This window comes from Ambystoma mexicanum, chromosome 3p, assembly GCF_040938575.1.
Source record: "Ambystoma mexicanum isolate Mex_15411 chromosome 3p, UKY_AmexF1_1, whole genome shotgun sequence".
Classification (NCBI taxonomy): domain Eukaryota; kingdom Metazoa; phylum Chordata; class Amphibia; order Caudata; family Ambystomatidae; genus Ambystoma; species Ambystoma mexicanum.
Window position 1 is genome coordinate 598,789,454 of NC_090925.1, and position 15,566 is coordinate 598,805,019.

Sequence of the window (15,566 nt, forward strand, 5' to 3'; positions counted from 1 at the left end):
TAAGCTGCATACAAGACTGAAATATAAAAGTCATACACACCTCCTGTACGTGTTGACAACTCACATCAAAATAACAGTTCACTTTTTATGTGAGATTCCATTCATATGGGAGGCATACAATGCATGAGGAGAATGAAGGTACATGTTGTAAGATCACAGGTGATTTATTGATTATAATATAATGTAAGAGATCTACCATTTGCTAATCCATATAATAAATTTAGAATCTGTTTGGATTTAAAAAGTAAAAAAACTAAAAATGCAGCATCTAATGTTTTGCAAGAAAAATAGTTCAAGCAGTTTTAAAAAAATGTTTCAAAAAAAGTTTTCTTTTTGTGCTTTAGAATAAGTAATCAGATGCAGATTTTTACTCACGTATGTTAAACTCCAGCAGTGCACAAATTAAACAGTTTACCATAACAGGTCCATGTCAATTAGTTGCTGGAAAGTGACACAAAAAACCTTTCCGCAAGCAAGGAATTTGAAAAGCTTTTCTAAGCTTTAATTAAGTGCTGCATAGACAGCTGGAATTCTCAACTATCCTGTAATAAGAACATTACTTACAAGATTGTATCTGGATATTGCAGTCTGCTATATATTATATATGTGATAAAGTACCCCCTACCGTACATTATAATGATATTGCAAGTCACAGAGGAGTTCCGTGACCAATAGAGGAACGAGACTGAAAGCAGAGTTCCTATATAAGGTCACAGAACTCAGAGATGACTTAAAATATCCTTTTTAGTTACGTAGGGGGTATTTTATTACTTATAATGCATGCCCACACACGTCCATCCCCTTCATACCTGGCCTCTTGCTTAATCTAATGAAAGCGATCTTCCATTTGCTGATCCATTTAATCAATATAGAATATGTTTGGATTCAAAAAAGCTAATAAGCAGCTTTGAATGTCTTGCAGAAAAATAGTTTAAACATTTTAATAAAATGCATTGAAAAAAACGTTTTCATTTTGTACTTTAAGATAAGTAAAAACATGCAGTTTCTTGCTCACATGTGTTAAACCTCTTCACCAGGTGCACAAATTAAACATTATACCATAAACAGTTAATTCGCAATTAATTGCTGTAAAGTGTCTCCGAAAACTATTTAACAAGCAGGGAATTCGAAAAGCTTGTAACAGCTTTATTTAACTGCTGCAGTGAGAGGTGGAATTCTGAGCTTCTTTCAGCCCATTGTGCTGAATCGGATTTGTTTACAAACAGCTGAAACATATAAATTATTCCACAAGCCTAGAATGTTCAGTTTGCCTTAACCACGAATTATAATCACTTGGAACAGTGGCAGTAAGCTGAATTTGAACTCCTTCAAACAATTTAGCCTGCTATGCGTACGTTTTATCTTGTGCAAATTCATAATGCACGACAAATATTTGTTTTATTTAGCATCCATTTATTAAGAATGCAAAGGGAGTATCCATTTTGAAAGACATGATTAATGAAGCAGTGGAAGTCAAGTTAAAACGTCTTGCCGAAAAACCTGAACTAGATCCGGATGAAGAAAATTCTGTGAGTAACTAAAATAACATACTTGGAAATGTCAAACTCTCTTTTCAAGAAATATTTTCTATTTAAATATGTCACCTCTCTCCATTAATGTTTATGTTTTGCTTGTTTTACAATCATGTTTGACAGACATTTATATTCCTCTACCATGCTTTGTTGGGGAGTTTTATTTCAATTTAGCATTTACATTTTATCAATGTATCACCACATTTGTGTTGTTACACTAGTCGTGCTCTAGTAAATATTCAATCTGTTAACTACAATTTGTAACACCTCGCCATTGGCTCAATAACTGTATTTATTTATGTATTTATGTATTTACTTACCCACCCCCTCATACATTAAGTAATTCAAACAACTCTTCCACATACTAATTCTCTGTTTCTTCTATCTCCTCTTTTCTCATGCAGCTCTCATAGACAGACATGTTGAACCAGCTCTCTGTGTCACTCTCTTCCCAGCCCTGTTAATCTCTTCTTCCTAGCCCTCTGGGTCTCTGGGCCTCTGTACGAGTTTGGCCGAATTACTGCCAAATTCACTTACCACCAGAGGATCACAAGTGGTGGTAGGGCGTTGTAATTCCTGATTTTTTGAATCCATAGGACTCTGTGGAGATATGTAGTGGATTTATCACTTTGGAATTACTGCACCATAAATCTTCAGATTTTTGGAGGTAAAGTGGAGGATTTATCTCCAGCAACAAGCTGGAGGGGAATCTGCCACTTTCCCTCCAAAAATCATCGGATTTACCATGCAGTAATACCACTGGTGGTAAATCCAACAACATCTGTAATCTTGCTGTGTGGTAAAAACTGCAGTAATTCCGTTGCCACCAAACAAAGTGGCAGTAATGGAATTACAACCACTTTTTTTCTGCATCACCAAACTTGTAATGAAACCATCAGTCTCTTTCCAACCCTCTAGTTCTCTTTCTTCCCAGCCGTCTGGTCATTTCTACCCCAGCCTTATGGGTCTTTCACTTTCTGGATGCCTGTTCCCAGCCTTCTAGCTAACTTTTTGGGAATTCTCTACCAACCCAGACCCCTTAGGCCTGCCTTCTGCCTGCCTGCGTGGCCTCCTCTGCATCCTCCTGTTTCCTTCTTACACCAAGCATTCTGTGCTTCTGTTCCAGCCTCATGTCTCCTATTCACCCAGGGGCTCTCCTCCTGTCTCCTGATTTTGCTCAAGTTCCTTCTCCAGACCCTTTTGTCCATTTCCCTAATTTGCTCTTCCACTTAATGATTCCTTTCAAGATGCAAGTACGTCTATGGTGATAATATGATGAGCCCCTGTCTCCCACACATGGCATGATGGGGTTATCCAGGGGATCATGCCAATGCTGTCATTGGGCCCAGCATCTTGTGGCAGGACCTGTCCCCCCTGCCAACCCCAAAATCTACCTTTTAAACAAAAACCAAAAGAGGTACCCACGCTGATGACAGTCCTAATTTCTGTCAGTTATTTTGGTTAAATCTCCATAATAATACAAGGAATGTGCTTTCAAAGAAAGTCACGAAAGAGGAAACCAAAGAAAAGTCATAAGAGTACAGACAATACATTTATTATTCAGAACACATTTTGTTATTCAAATCACTTTTTACACAAGTTAAATAAGGATATTGAAAAGAAGAAAAAGACATAAAACAAAGCATTCATCGTATATACATAAATTCACAAAGAACGGTATATTCATCAAGGAGCAATTTGGATAGTATTCAATGACTTAATTGATGAAGATATCCTAGCAAGAAGCAAATTGTTCCTACAGAATAGGCACTGCCAGGGTGTATACAAAATTACCCTGGTTGATAAACAGAAATTCTCCAGCATGGGGTCTGGCATGGATTCACATGCTCATGAATATTCCCCGTCGTCAGGCTGGGAATCCTCGGTAAAGAAAAAACCAGTATCAGTTTCGTTTCTGATCTGTCTTTCGTAGCAATAACCAATCACTGGTCTCTGCGTCATACTGACCACAGCCAATGACTGCCCTCTACCTAAGCACCGCCTCTGGCAGCCATCTTCAGATTTTTACCGCACGTTCATGTGTTGGGATCCTCGTGCTATTGCTCTCGAGCGTTAGTGCTATTTTTTCGCGCTTTTTTCACAAAAACTTCGATTCTTCGGTCAAAGAGCCTCAAGCTCCACCGATCCTACATCCGATCTACGGGGACCCGTGTCGGATTCATCTGTGCCCCTCAAGGGTGAAGATTTCGTCGAGCTACGCTTCGGAGGACTCCAGAAGCTTCTCAGGCCCGGCCTCGGAGATGGCCCAGGAGAAGGGAAGCTCGACGCCCGGAAAGCTGTTCAGGGTCTGCCCTGGATGCCAGCTGCAGAACGTCTTTAAGGAGGACGAGCACTCTTTCTGCCTTTACTGCCTTCATGAGGACAAAACGCACGTGGAGAAGGACTGTGCGTTTTGCGGCAACATGTCGGAACGGACCATGAAGGACCGTCATCAACGTCTCGCCAACTGGCTGCAGGGTAAGAGCCCGTCTGGCGAGAAGAAGAAGAAATCCGAGCGGTCTTCTAAGACCTTTGAGGGCGCCCCGGCGACGGGGGCCCAACATAAGGCCAAGCACCGCGAGTCCGCTGGCACCGGGAGCGCCGAACGGTCGGGCTCTACGGGCGCCAGGCAGGGCGCACCCTCCCCGGCACCATCAACCACGAGCCAACGCTCTGGGTCGGGTAAGAGGAAGGCCGAGCACCCGGCGAAGCTCCTGGAGAGGCCCCGGTCGAGCTCTAAGGCAGAGGAGGAGCGTGGCAGTGCCCCCTCCCTCAAGGACAAGGCGGTGAGCGCACCTAGGGTGGTGAAGGCCTTGATCCATCCGACCAAGCCCTCTATCGAAACGGTCGCGGCGGCCCTGGCCCAGCCTGTGGAGGCTACTCCAGTGGTGGCGACCTCAGGGCCCAGAATCTCCCTGCCTCCTCGGAGGGAGTCTTCTTTTATGCCCATCGATAGGACCCCCGTGAAACCCTCCGTGGAGAAGAAGGGGGGGCAGGGCGTCGTCGTAGATTCGGCCTCAACCTCAGAAGAAGAGCTGGTCGAGGTCTTAAGCCACGGCCTAGGCGTGGAACAAGACCAGCCCGTCGGAATGGGTCCCGACGCAGGCGACGACGACGACATCGTCGAGGATGCCGACGGGGCCCCTGCTCGCCCGTCGGATTCCCCTCTGCCAGCGCCGCGAGACAACTCGGCGGCCATTTTGTTGGCCATACAGTCCTTATGCACTGAGATAAGGACGAGGCTACCGTTACCGACGGAGGAACCTCTCCCGTCGGGGGATCCAGAACCGGGACCTTCTGGTGTTCCCCCTGCCAAGAAAAGAAGGATCCATCCTCCACCTCCTTTTCAACCGTCGCGCCCCGTCCAGCCCTCCTCCCCGTCCACCCGAGGGGATGATACGGGGACTGACACGGCAGCGACGGGTACGGACGACGAGGCATACGACGAGGATTTTCCGTCGTCGCCCCCCACCAGGGCTTCTCCGCCCGACGAGATCGGATCTTTCCATTCCATGATCTCCAGGGCTTCCGAGCTTTTTCAACTCTGCCCCGAGGAGAAGAAAAAGGAAGGCTTCCTTTATCAGCGGCGCGAGGCCAAGAGGAAGACGGTCCTCGCAGTGCCTCTGTTGGACGACATTTGGGATGAGGGCCTTTCCCTCCTCAAGAACCCTTCCACGACGCCAGCTAGAAGAGACCGGTACGAGAAGAAGTACCGGGTCCCGGACACGGCCCCCCTATGCCTCCGGGCGCAGCCTACCCCGGACTCCGTCGTCTCCGCGGCGGCCAGGAAGAAAGCGGGGGGGGTGCGGCCTCCACATCGACTTCCCCGCCGGACGGCGAGGGAAAGAAATTGGATGCTATGGGACGTAGAGTCATCTCGTCGGCAGCGACGACGATTAAAGCGGCCAACGCCTTGGCTATCGTGGCCCGCTACGACAGGGAGCTCTGGTACAAGATGGCTCCCCTGCTGGATTTTCTGCCGGACGACAAGAGGGCTGAGGCCCTTGAGATCCTCCAGGAAGGTGAAGTGGCTTCGGACCACGCCATCACCGTGGCGACGGACATCGCCGACGCTGGGTTCCGCCAGCTAGGCAACGGCGTTTGCCTTCGACGTCGTGGATGGCTCAAAGCTACGGATTTTCGGCAGGACGTCCAGACCAGAGTCCTGGACATGCCCTTCGACGGGAACAACCTGTTTGGGAAGACGGTGGACGATTCCCTCCAGGCCATCAAGGCGGATACTGAGACGGCCCGGGCCCTGGGAGTCCTGCAGCAACGACGGACGCCCTTTCGGAGCGGCGGAGGCAAGGGCGCCTCCAAAGGTTCCGGTGGCGGTTTCGCTTCCTACCGTCAAGCGGCCCGCTCGTCGTCGCAAGAGGCCTACAGAGGACGAGGCAAGTCTAGCGGACCCCGCCGTCGTCGCCAAGGAGGTCAAGGCGGCAAGGCCGCGTCCAAGCAGGATTGAACCGGCCGTGGGGTCGGGCCCCCACCGAAGCACCCCGGTGGGAGGCCGGCTGGCGGGCTTCGTCAGCGTGTGGGAGTCCATCTCCACCGACCGTTGGGTGCTGGACGCCCTGGCCCGGGGCCACGCGCTCGAGTTTCAAAGAAGGTGCCCGCGCGTCCCCCCCGTGGCCAGGAGAGAACTTCACGTCCCTCAACTTCTCCTGGAGGTAAAGGCGATGCTCAGAAAGGGCGCCATCGAACTCGTCCCAAAGAGGCTTCGGGGCTCCGGAGTCTACTCGCGATACTTCCTCGTGAAGAAGAAGACGGGAGGATGGCGCCCCATCCTAGACCTGCGACGGCTGAACAAGTTCATCAAGGCGCAGAAGTTCCGGATGGTCACCTTACAGCACGTCCTGGGTCAACTGGAGGAAGGAGACTTCCTGTCGTCGTTGGATTTGGAGGATGCCTACTTCCACATTCCAATCCTAAAGAGGCACCGAAAATTCCTCAGGTTCGTGGTCCAAGGGCGTCATTACCAGTTCAAAGCCCTTCCCTTCGGACTGCGGTCGGCACCCAGGGTATTCACCAAGTGCCTCGCACCGGTGGCGGCGCAGCTGCGCCGCGAGGGGATTCACGTCTACCCCTACCTGGACGACTGGCTCATCCGCGCCAAGACGAAGGAGCTCGCCGTGGTCCACACGGCAAGGACCGTCCAACTCCTCACGGACCTGGGATTCTCCGTGAACTACACCAAATCCCACCTGGTGCCCGCGCAAGTCGCACTGTTTCTGGGAGCGAGGCTCGACACAGTGTCCCTTCTGGCCTCCCCGTCGGAGGAGAGGACCAGGACCATCTTGGGCAAGGTGCAACGGATGCTGGTGGCCGACGCGGCCAAAGTGAGATCCATCAAGTCCCTCCTCGGGATGATGTCTTCCTGCATCTACCTCATTCCCATGTGCAGGCTCCGGATGCGCCCGTTGCAAGAATTCCTGGATGCGCGCTGGATCCAGACGACGGGCAGCTTCGAAGAAAGGATCAAGCTCGACGAGAGTTTCCGGCGAGCGATACGGTGGTGGGGCACCCGCGCGCATCTGACGGCGGGCATGGACTTCCAGACCCCAGCCCACCAGGAGACTGTGACCACGGATGCCTCCCTGGAAGGGTGGGGAGCGCACACCGAAAATCTGCACGCGAGGGGACTCTGGCTCCCGACGGAGAAGTCCCTGCATATCAACGTCCTGGAGCTCCGTGCAGTGTTTTGGGCCCTCAGGTCCTTCCTTCCGTCCCTGAAGGGCAAGGTGGTGAGGATCTTCACCGACAACACCACCACCATGTTTTACATCAGGAAACAGGGCGGAACCAGGTCCCCAGCGCTGTCCAAGGAGGCGCAGGACCTGTGGCATTGGGCCGTCGCCCAAGGGATTTTTCTGGTGCCGTTTCATCTGGCAGGGATAAAAAACACCATCGCCGACTCACTCAGCAGGGAGCTGCGCTCGTGCCACGAGTGGGAACTACGGCAGGATCTGGTGGATCGCCTCTTCCGACGGTGGGGCACACCCCAGATCGACCTGTTCGCGACGGCGACGAACACCAAGTGCCGGAGGTTCGCCAGCAGGTTTCCCCAGACGAGGAGCATGGGCGATGCTTTCTCGTTCCCCTGGGAGGGCCTGTTCCTCTACGCGTTCCCTCCCTTGCCTCTGCTAATCCGGCTCGTCAACCAGCTCAAGAGGTCACGGTGCAGGATGATCCTCGTCGCACCTGCGTGGCCGAGGCAGATATGGTTCCCGGACCTTCTGGACTTGTCAGCGTCCCCGCCGATCAAGCTGCCGGCGGACGCAGACCTACTCTCCAGGGAAGGAGGCGCCATCCTCCACCACGACCCGAAGTCGCTGAACTTGCAGGCCTGGCTCCTGCAGCGCTAGAGTTTGGAGGATACGACATACCGGCCGATTGCAGAGAGGTTCTTGCAAAGGCCAGGGCGTCCTCGACTCTTAAATGCTACGGACACAAATGGAAGAGGTTCTCTGTCTGGTGCCACGCACAGAAGATTAACCCTCTACGGATTACGGCTCCCCAAGTACTGCCGTACCTGCTGACGCTGGCCAAAGCTGGACTGGCACACGCGTCCATCAAGATTCATCTTGCTGCGATCTCCCGATACACCAGAACCACGGGGCGGACGTCCTTGTGGTCTCATCGTCTGGTGAAAGAGTTCATGAAGGGACTATTCAGATCGTTCCCGCCGGTGAAGGCTCCGGCCCCGGCGTGGGAGCTCAACGTGGTGCTGACCAAGCTCATGGGACCTCCGTTCGAGCCTCTGCACTCGGCCCCGTTGAAGTTTCTATCGTGGAAGACAGCTTTTCTCGTGGCCATCACCTCCGCACGACGAGTGGGAGAGATCCAGGCCCTTTCCTGCAAGGCCCCGTACTTGACTTTCCACGACACGAGGGTAGTGCTCAGGACGCACCCCTCCTTCATGCCCAAGGTACCGTCGGACTTCCATCTCAACGAACCCTTGGTGTTACCTGTGTTCTTCCCGTCGCCTTCGTCGCCGGCTGAGAGGACTTTGCACTCGCTGGATGTAGCTAGAGCGCTGAAGTTCTACGTGGATCGCACGAAGGGTTTTCGGAAGACGTCACAACTCTTTGTGAACTTTGGACCTGTCAATCAGGGGAAGGCTCTCTCGAAGGCTTCCCTCTCCAGATGGCTCTCCGGCTGTATCATGTACTGTCACCGGTTGGCAAACCGACCGCTGCCTGGCCGTCCGAGAGCCCATTCCACCAGAGCGATCGCAGCTACCACGGCGTTCCTATCTGGTGTGCCCCTGCTGGACATATGCAGGGCTGCTACGTGGAGGTCGACGCACACCTTCACGAAATTCTACTGCGTCGACCGGGATTCCAGGGAGGAGTCCAGGGTCGGCCAAGCAGTGCTGCGCAACCTGTTCGCCTGAGGTGAGCCTGGTGAGGAGGTAAGATGCTTAATGTTGAGTTGATGTGATGCTTAATGTTGAGCCTTTGCCACCTCCCGTGGTTGTGCATGTGTGTACTGCTATGTATTCTTTATTCATGAGCATGTGAATCCATGCCAGACCCCATGCTGGAGAAGGAACAAGTTACTTACCTGTAACTGTTGTTCTCCAGCATGGGTCTGGCATGGATTCACATGCGAACCCTCCCGCCTACCCCTCTGCGGCTCTTCACTTGGTCATACTGCCACTTCACGTGCTTCCAAATCTGAAGATGGCTGCCAGAGGCGGTGCTTAGGTAGAGGGCAGTCATTGGCTGTGGTCAGTATGACGCAGAGACCAGTGATTGGTTATTGCTACGAAAGACAGATCAGAAACGAAACTGATACTGGTTTTTTCTTTACCGAGGATTCCCAGCCTGACGACGGGGAATATTCATGAGCATGTGAATCCATGCCAGACCCATGCTGGAGAACAACAGTTACAGGTAAGTAACTTGTTCCTTATTCAATCAACTGAGTTTATATGGTTATCTGCCAACGTGTAGGAGAGATCATAGACTTGTTCCCAAAGTACTTCCCATCGAGAAGGGAACAAAACACATGGAGAACCCGTTTCGGCATGCCAAACGGGCATCAGTAGTTGGGCCCTTCCTCAGGGCAGGAATTATGTAGTGTAATAGTTTCTCCCTAAAGGGGGCAGAGAAGAATGGGACATGGTTTATACAAACAGTACTCTATTGGACAAATTCTGAGGAATATCGAAGTCTGTTGACTGCTGTCACGAATGAACAGATCATTCACCCTGTGTGTACATTAGGGACAGGCGGAATCTGTGGTGCTACTTTCCCGGTATATTAGGATTCTTGCACTGCTACTTGATGCAGCCAATTGAAATGGATCTGGGCCGACGCTCCAGCTTGCTGTGCAAGGAGTACAGCAACTGTGGGGGCAAGAACAAAGAAAAAGGGGCCTTAGGTATATAGGAAAGGATCAAGGGGTTAGCAGATAGAAAGTACTACAAGCGAACATCAACAAGTAGTGTGTTAGTGTGTAGTTGGGCACAAGCCAAACGTCAATGTGCCTGGTTAGGATGAACACAGATTAATGTGGTCAATGTCAGGAAGAAATAATAAAATAAATATGTAAAACAGAGCGGAGAGCCGGCAGACATAATTGCTAAATGGGTCCAGCACCACAAGCCAAGGGCAAAAAAGAGCGGATGCTTGTGAAGGTAAGGTATGGCGCGTGTGAATCACGTGGTAACACAAAAACGACGGTTTTATAGGAAAAAATATTTTATTACTCGATATATCTGAGGTAAAGCTAAAAGTTCATATCCTCAAACTTGAGTGCAAAGTATGGCAAAAAAGTGCGGCAAATCCAACGGCGTAGGTACATCACTGTTCCGAACTGCGATTGGATTCTGTGGCTGTATGATGATGGTTCAACCTGGGAGAGGTTAACTGTACGTATTCTGTTGTCCTGTGATGTTATTTTTAATAGTTCCCGTAGGTCACAGGAAAGCAGAGAAATTTCTGCGGTTGGAAATGCACAGATAAAAGGGCCAGAAGGCCGGGGTGATGAGGTGAAGCTCAAGTAAAAAGGCACACTCTTTTCATCTGGGTGCGCGCAGGAATAGTTGTTATGTGGCAATATCTTATCCCTTTCCGTATAGATATTTGGTATTGGTCATGAGAGCCCTCATGACCTGTGGGGTCGACCGGTTTCGATGGCACCAATTGAGTGAAATAGAATGGTAGGGTGCATCAAATTCCAAGAGTTTTACCTGTTTGTCAAGTTCCAGATGAGACTAGACTGAAGATAGGGCAGTCAGGGGTTGGGCTGGAAGGCACGGACCAAATCCGGCGGCACAGGTGGTGCTGTGAAAAGACATAATCGCCCGGAGAAAAGGGGATAAAAATTACAAAAAGAAGGACATGTTCGCGTTTGTAGCAGGTGAAAAGCACCTAATGAATGTAGCAGCTAGCCGTGCCACGGCGGCGGGGGCCCTAAATTACATGTAGAGAAGGGGAGCGCATCTGGTAGTCCGCTTACCTATGCACTCACAGAACGGTGATCGCTCATCTAAAGAAACTCTTGGAGTTGGAGCGGGCAACAGGGAGAAAGTTGCCGCGTCATGCTGCTGAGAACGTCGCAGTGAAGCCTTCGCGGGACGAGCTGCTGAAGCTTATTGAAGCCGGCTTGCAAGTCACAGGAAGGTTGTCATGGCAACCTGGCTCTAGACAGTGGGAGCGGGGGTGTATCAGGCGCCAAAGCACGTCAGTGTGCCAGGGTAAGACTGAAAAGAGTCAGAAGGGTAACAATCCCTTAAATGTAGGTAATGACAAATACCGTTAGAGTGGGGGGCAGCAGGGAGAAAAGCTGCCGCGTCATGCTGCGGAGAACGTCGCAGTGAAACCTTTGCGGGACGAGCAGCTGAAGTTGGTTAGAGCCGGCTTGCAAGTCACAGAAAGGTGGTCATGGCAACCTAGCTCTAGACAGTGGGAGCGGGGGTGTATCAGGCGCCAAAGCACAAAACGCTAAGCGTAATGGAGCGGGTCGTGAGGCAGATAAGCCAATGGGAAGGAAGGTGGGACACCTGCCTCGAGTGTAAACACAGCCCTATTGGAGAACGGGCCGTGCTGCTGCTGTGATTAACAGCAAGTCAGAGTGCCAGGGTAAGACTGAAAAAAGTCAAAAGGGCAACAATCCCTTCAGAGCAGGTCAAGGTGGATGATAATGACAGACCAAGCGGGAACAAGGGCTCAGTCAGTGGGCAATCTACAATCTACCAGCAAGGTGGGGATTTTGACACATATTCTTTATATATTTATATATTTCTCAGGCTTTACTTTGGTACAAAGCTTAATTTATATGTTTTCATACAGTTTTGGATAAAGGTCTCTACATCGCTGCTGCATTTAGATCCTCATTGTTATGGAATATCACCATAAGCCCTTACCACTCACACCATTCCTAATTTATAATGGTGGTTTAGCCTCTGAGTAGCATCCTGATTTCTTGCTGCTGCACAATCTTGCTACTCTTCCACTGCTTCTGGTGTTCCTCACTGCCACAAGCGTATTCCTCCTCCCACTGTGGCTTTAACCCGTTCTGATCTAGGTTTCACCATAACCCCCTGCCTTGGGTAAGCATGCACTGCTGTTTCATCCTACTCGCACTAGCTACCACCTCACTGTCATGCTTTTCCCTATCCCATCTATCTGATGTCTTCCTCCCACCACCAACTGATATCTTCCTCGTATCTCCTCATGATGTTTCCGTCCTACCACCTCCTGATGTCTCGCTACTTTCATCTCCTAATGCCTCTTCTCTCTGCTTGTCTCCTGCCTCTTCCACTCTATTTCAAGCAACATTAACACCAAAGTGAGATGAGCATTTGATACTCCAGAAAGACTCACAACAATTGCACAAAATTACCTTCTCTGTAAGATTGAGTTTCTGCTACATATTGTGGGCCGATAGAGTGTTGCATGATCTTCTGATTAATCAAGGTGCAATGTTCCAGAACTATGCCGATTGCATCCATCTGTTTGGATCTGGACCCGGCTACCAACTGTGCTCATATTCAGTCCATATTTAAATGCATCGGACTAGGGATGGTCCAAAATTGGCTTGGGCTGAGCCAAGGCAAGACAGACATTTTGTTGGTGGCCGCCACCATTAGTACTTTCCAAGTCATTACTAACGTACCCTGATTTTGCAGACCTCCACGGTCAGGATAATCACCAACACTCCTAGATCAGCTCAAATCTCCATGATGCTTCATAGATTACATTGACTGCCAGTTAAGACCAGAATCTCGTTCAAACTGCTTACTTTGGCTCATAAAGCCCTCTAGGGCTCCTTTCCCCTTTGCATTACGCAGTGATTTGTGTGGCTAACATCTTCTAGACCACACCACTCTGCTTACAGCTGCTTGATGTTTACACACTCTTCAAAGCGTATCAGAACATTTGGCAGATCTATTACTGTGTTGACAACCAAGTTATGGAACCGTCTTACATTTGATCTCTGAAAAATTGACAGTCTCACTAAATGTCATTAAAAAAAGAAAACAGTATTGTTCTAAACGGAGAGATGCACTGGCTACAATATTTGTGGCTTCTGTTTTGGTCAAGCACTGTGAAACCGTTTGGCAGTAGTGCCTTTCTTGGCATAAATAGAATAGAGTAGAATATTTGTATTTGTATTATTATTAGGTTTATATGGCGCTTTAATCCAAAGCGCTTTACAATATAACAGGATACAAGAATAATGAATGAAGCATAATAACAATCATGAAACAAACCAGCAAGACAATATATAGAACAATTTACATAGGTTGGGGAAGGTGAGGGAAGGGATAAGGGAAGGATGAGGAGGAGGGATAAGGGAGGGAAGGGAAATGAGTAGGAGGGAGAATAGGGAAGTAGGAGAGTAGGGAGGAGAAGGGAGATCATGGGTGGAATGGAGAAGAGCTTTCAGGGAGGTGCGGAAGGAGGAGTCTGTGGCAATGGAGCGAATAGAGAAAGGTAAAGAGTTCCAATGTAGGGGGGCCAAGAGCTGAAAGGAAAGTCATTGTGACGAGGCACATGGGGATGGGGGAACAGTGAGTAAGAAGAGTTCAGCAGAGCGGAGAGTCCGCGAGGGAGTATAGAATGAGCGGAGGGAAGAGGTTGGGGGCAAGGTCGTAGAGAGATTTGAATACAAGACAGAGGAATTGGAATTTAAGTTGGGAGTGAAAGGAAAGCCAGCCAAGGTAAGAGAGCAAAGAGGAAATGGAGTCACGGGGAGCAAGAAGACAAAGTGTACGGATAGAGGAGTGATAGATGTATTTGAGGGGGCAAAATGAGAGGCAGGGAGACCAGAAAGAAGGGCAGAGCAGTAGAACAGACAAGAGAAGATGAGGGAGGAGATTAAGAGTTTAGAGGCATGGAAGGTGAGGGAGGAGCAGATCATGCGAATATTGAAGAGATGGTAGCGACAGGCGCGAGAGGTGAGAGAAATATGGTGGGAAAAGGAGAGGGAGGAGTCAAAGTGGAGACCTAGATTACGAGCCTGATTAGAGATGGGGAGATTGGAAGGGGGGAAGTGGGAGGGGGGAAGTGTGCTGTAAGGAAAGAAAAAGGACTTCTGTTTTGTCGGTATTGAGGGAGAGAAAGTGGGATGACGTCCAGTCTTTGATAGCGGTAAAACAGGAAGATAAATTGAGATGGAGATCAGGAGTGAAAGAAGAGAAGGAGAGGTAAAGCTGGGTGTCGTCTGCGTAGAAATTGTGAGAAATACCGAATGAGGCGATAACGGGAGCAAGAAGAGAGGTGTAAAGTGAGAAAAGAAAAGGGCCAAGTACAGAGCCTTGGAGGACCTCGTAGACCAAGGAGAAGCTGGAGGAGGTGCGGCCACCCCAAGAGACAGCAAAAGAACGATTGGAGAGGTACGAGGAGAGCCAATTGAGGACAGAGCCTTTGAAGCCAAAGGAAGAAAGAGTGTTGAGTAGTAAGGGGTGACCAGTAGTATCTAAGGCAGCAGAAAGGTTGAGGAGTATAAGGACAGAGGATTGCTTAGCGTAGTGAGCGGTAAGGAGGGAGTTGAGAACATAAGTGACAGCAGTCTCAGTAGAGTGTATAGGGCAGAATACAGATTGAGACTTTTGGAGGAAGAAGAACTTTGAGCAGAACTTTGCTATATAAAGGAACTTTCTTGTTTTGAACTTTTATTTATTTATTGATATGGCGCTGAAGCTCACAGGCATCAGAGCGCACCAATATAGACACAAGTGAGACAGACATCAAGCAGACAAGACACCAAGAGCTACAGCAGGATTAGGGGCAGGAATGGATTTATTCAAAGAGGAAAGTTTTCAGTTTACGACGAAAGCTGAGATGATTTTCCTCAACTCTCATGTTAGAAGGAAGGGAGTTCCATATTTTAGATGCCACAACCGGAAAGGATTTACCTAAACCATTGGTCCGATTGAAACATAAAGATCTTACTAACCCCATTTCAGAGGAGCGCAAAGATCTAATCAGGACATAGGGAAGAATCATGGGTTTATGGTAAGCTGGGGAGGTGCCATAAAGACAGTTGTGTACCAATATCACCGCTTTGAAGGATATACGAGTGGTGATGGGAAGCCAGTGGAGTTCTTGTCTACTCTTAGAGATGTGGTCACGCTTTGATTTGCTTTCAACAATTCTAACTTTGTACTTCTGGGAAAGTTGAAGTTTAGACAGGCATTTATTATTAGCTCCAATCCAAAGTGAGTTACAATAATCTAGTCTAGACAAGAGTATGGCCCGGGCAATAGAGCTGCAGTTTTTCTCAATTACAAATGGGCGGATCTTCGTCAGCAGTTGGAGATAGTAGGAGCGGTTCTTAGACACTTGGTTTACGTGAAGGTCTGCAGAAAGAGATGAATCCAGGTATGTGGCAAGCATTTTGACTCTTTCTACAACTGAGATATCACAATTGTCAATGCGAAAAGATTGAAATTTGAGGTGCAATTTAACTTTAGCTTGGGTTAAACCAAAGATCAATAATTCAGTTTGGTTGCCATTAATTCAAATCCAATTGGTGTTCATCCAAGATTCAATAGAAGCATAGATGTACCCTAGATGG

At 49.1% G+C, this 15,566-nt stretch overlaps 1 protein-coding gene across 5 annotated transcripts in view; it reads left to right on the forward strand.

The window, feature by feature from the left end:
• Window positions 1-15,566, forward strand: part of STK4 (serine/threonine kinase 4) — a 1,472,593-nt gene that overhangs the window by 952,800 nt on the left and 504,227 nt on the right. For all 5 annotated transcript variants that reach the window (XM_069651354.1, XM_069651352.1, XM_069651353.1 and 2 more), the window contains one exon: window positions 1,407-1,529. In XM_069651354.1, the coding sequence (XP_069507455.1) occupies window positions 1,407-1,529 (123 nt within the window). The remainder of the gene's footprint in view (window positions 1-1,406; window positions 1,530-15,566) is intronic.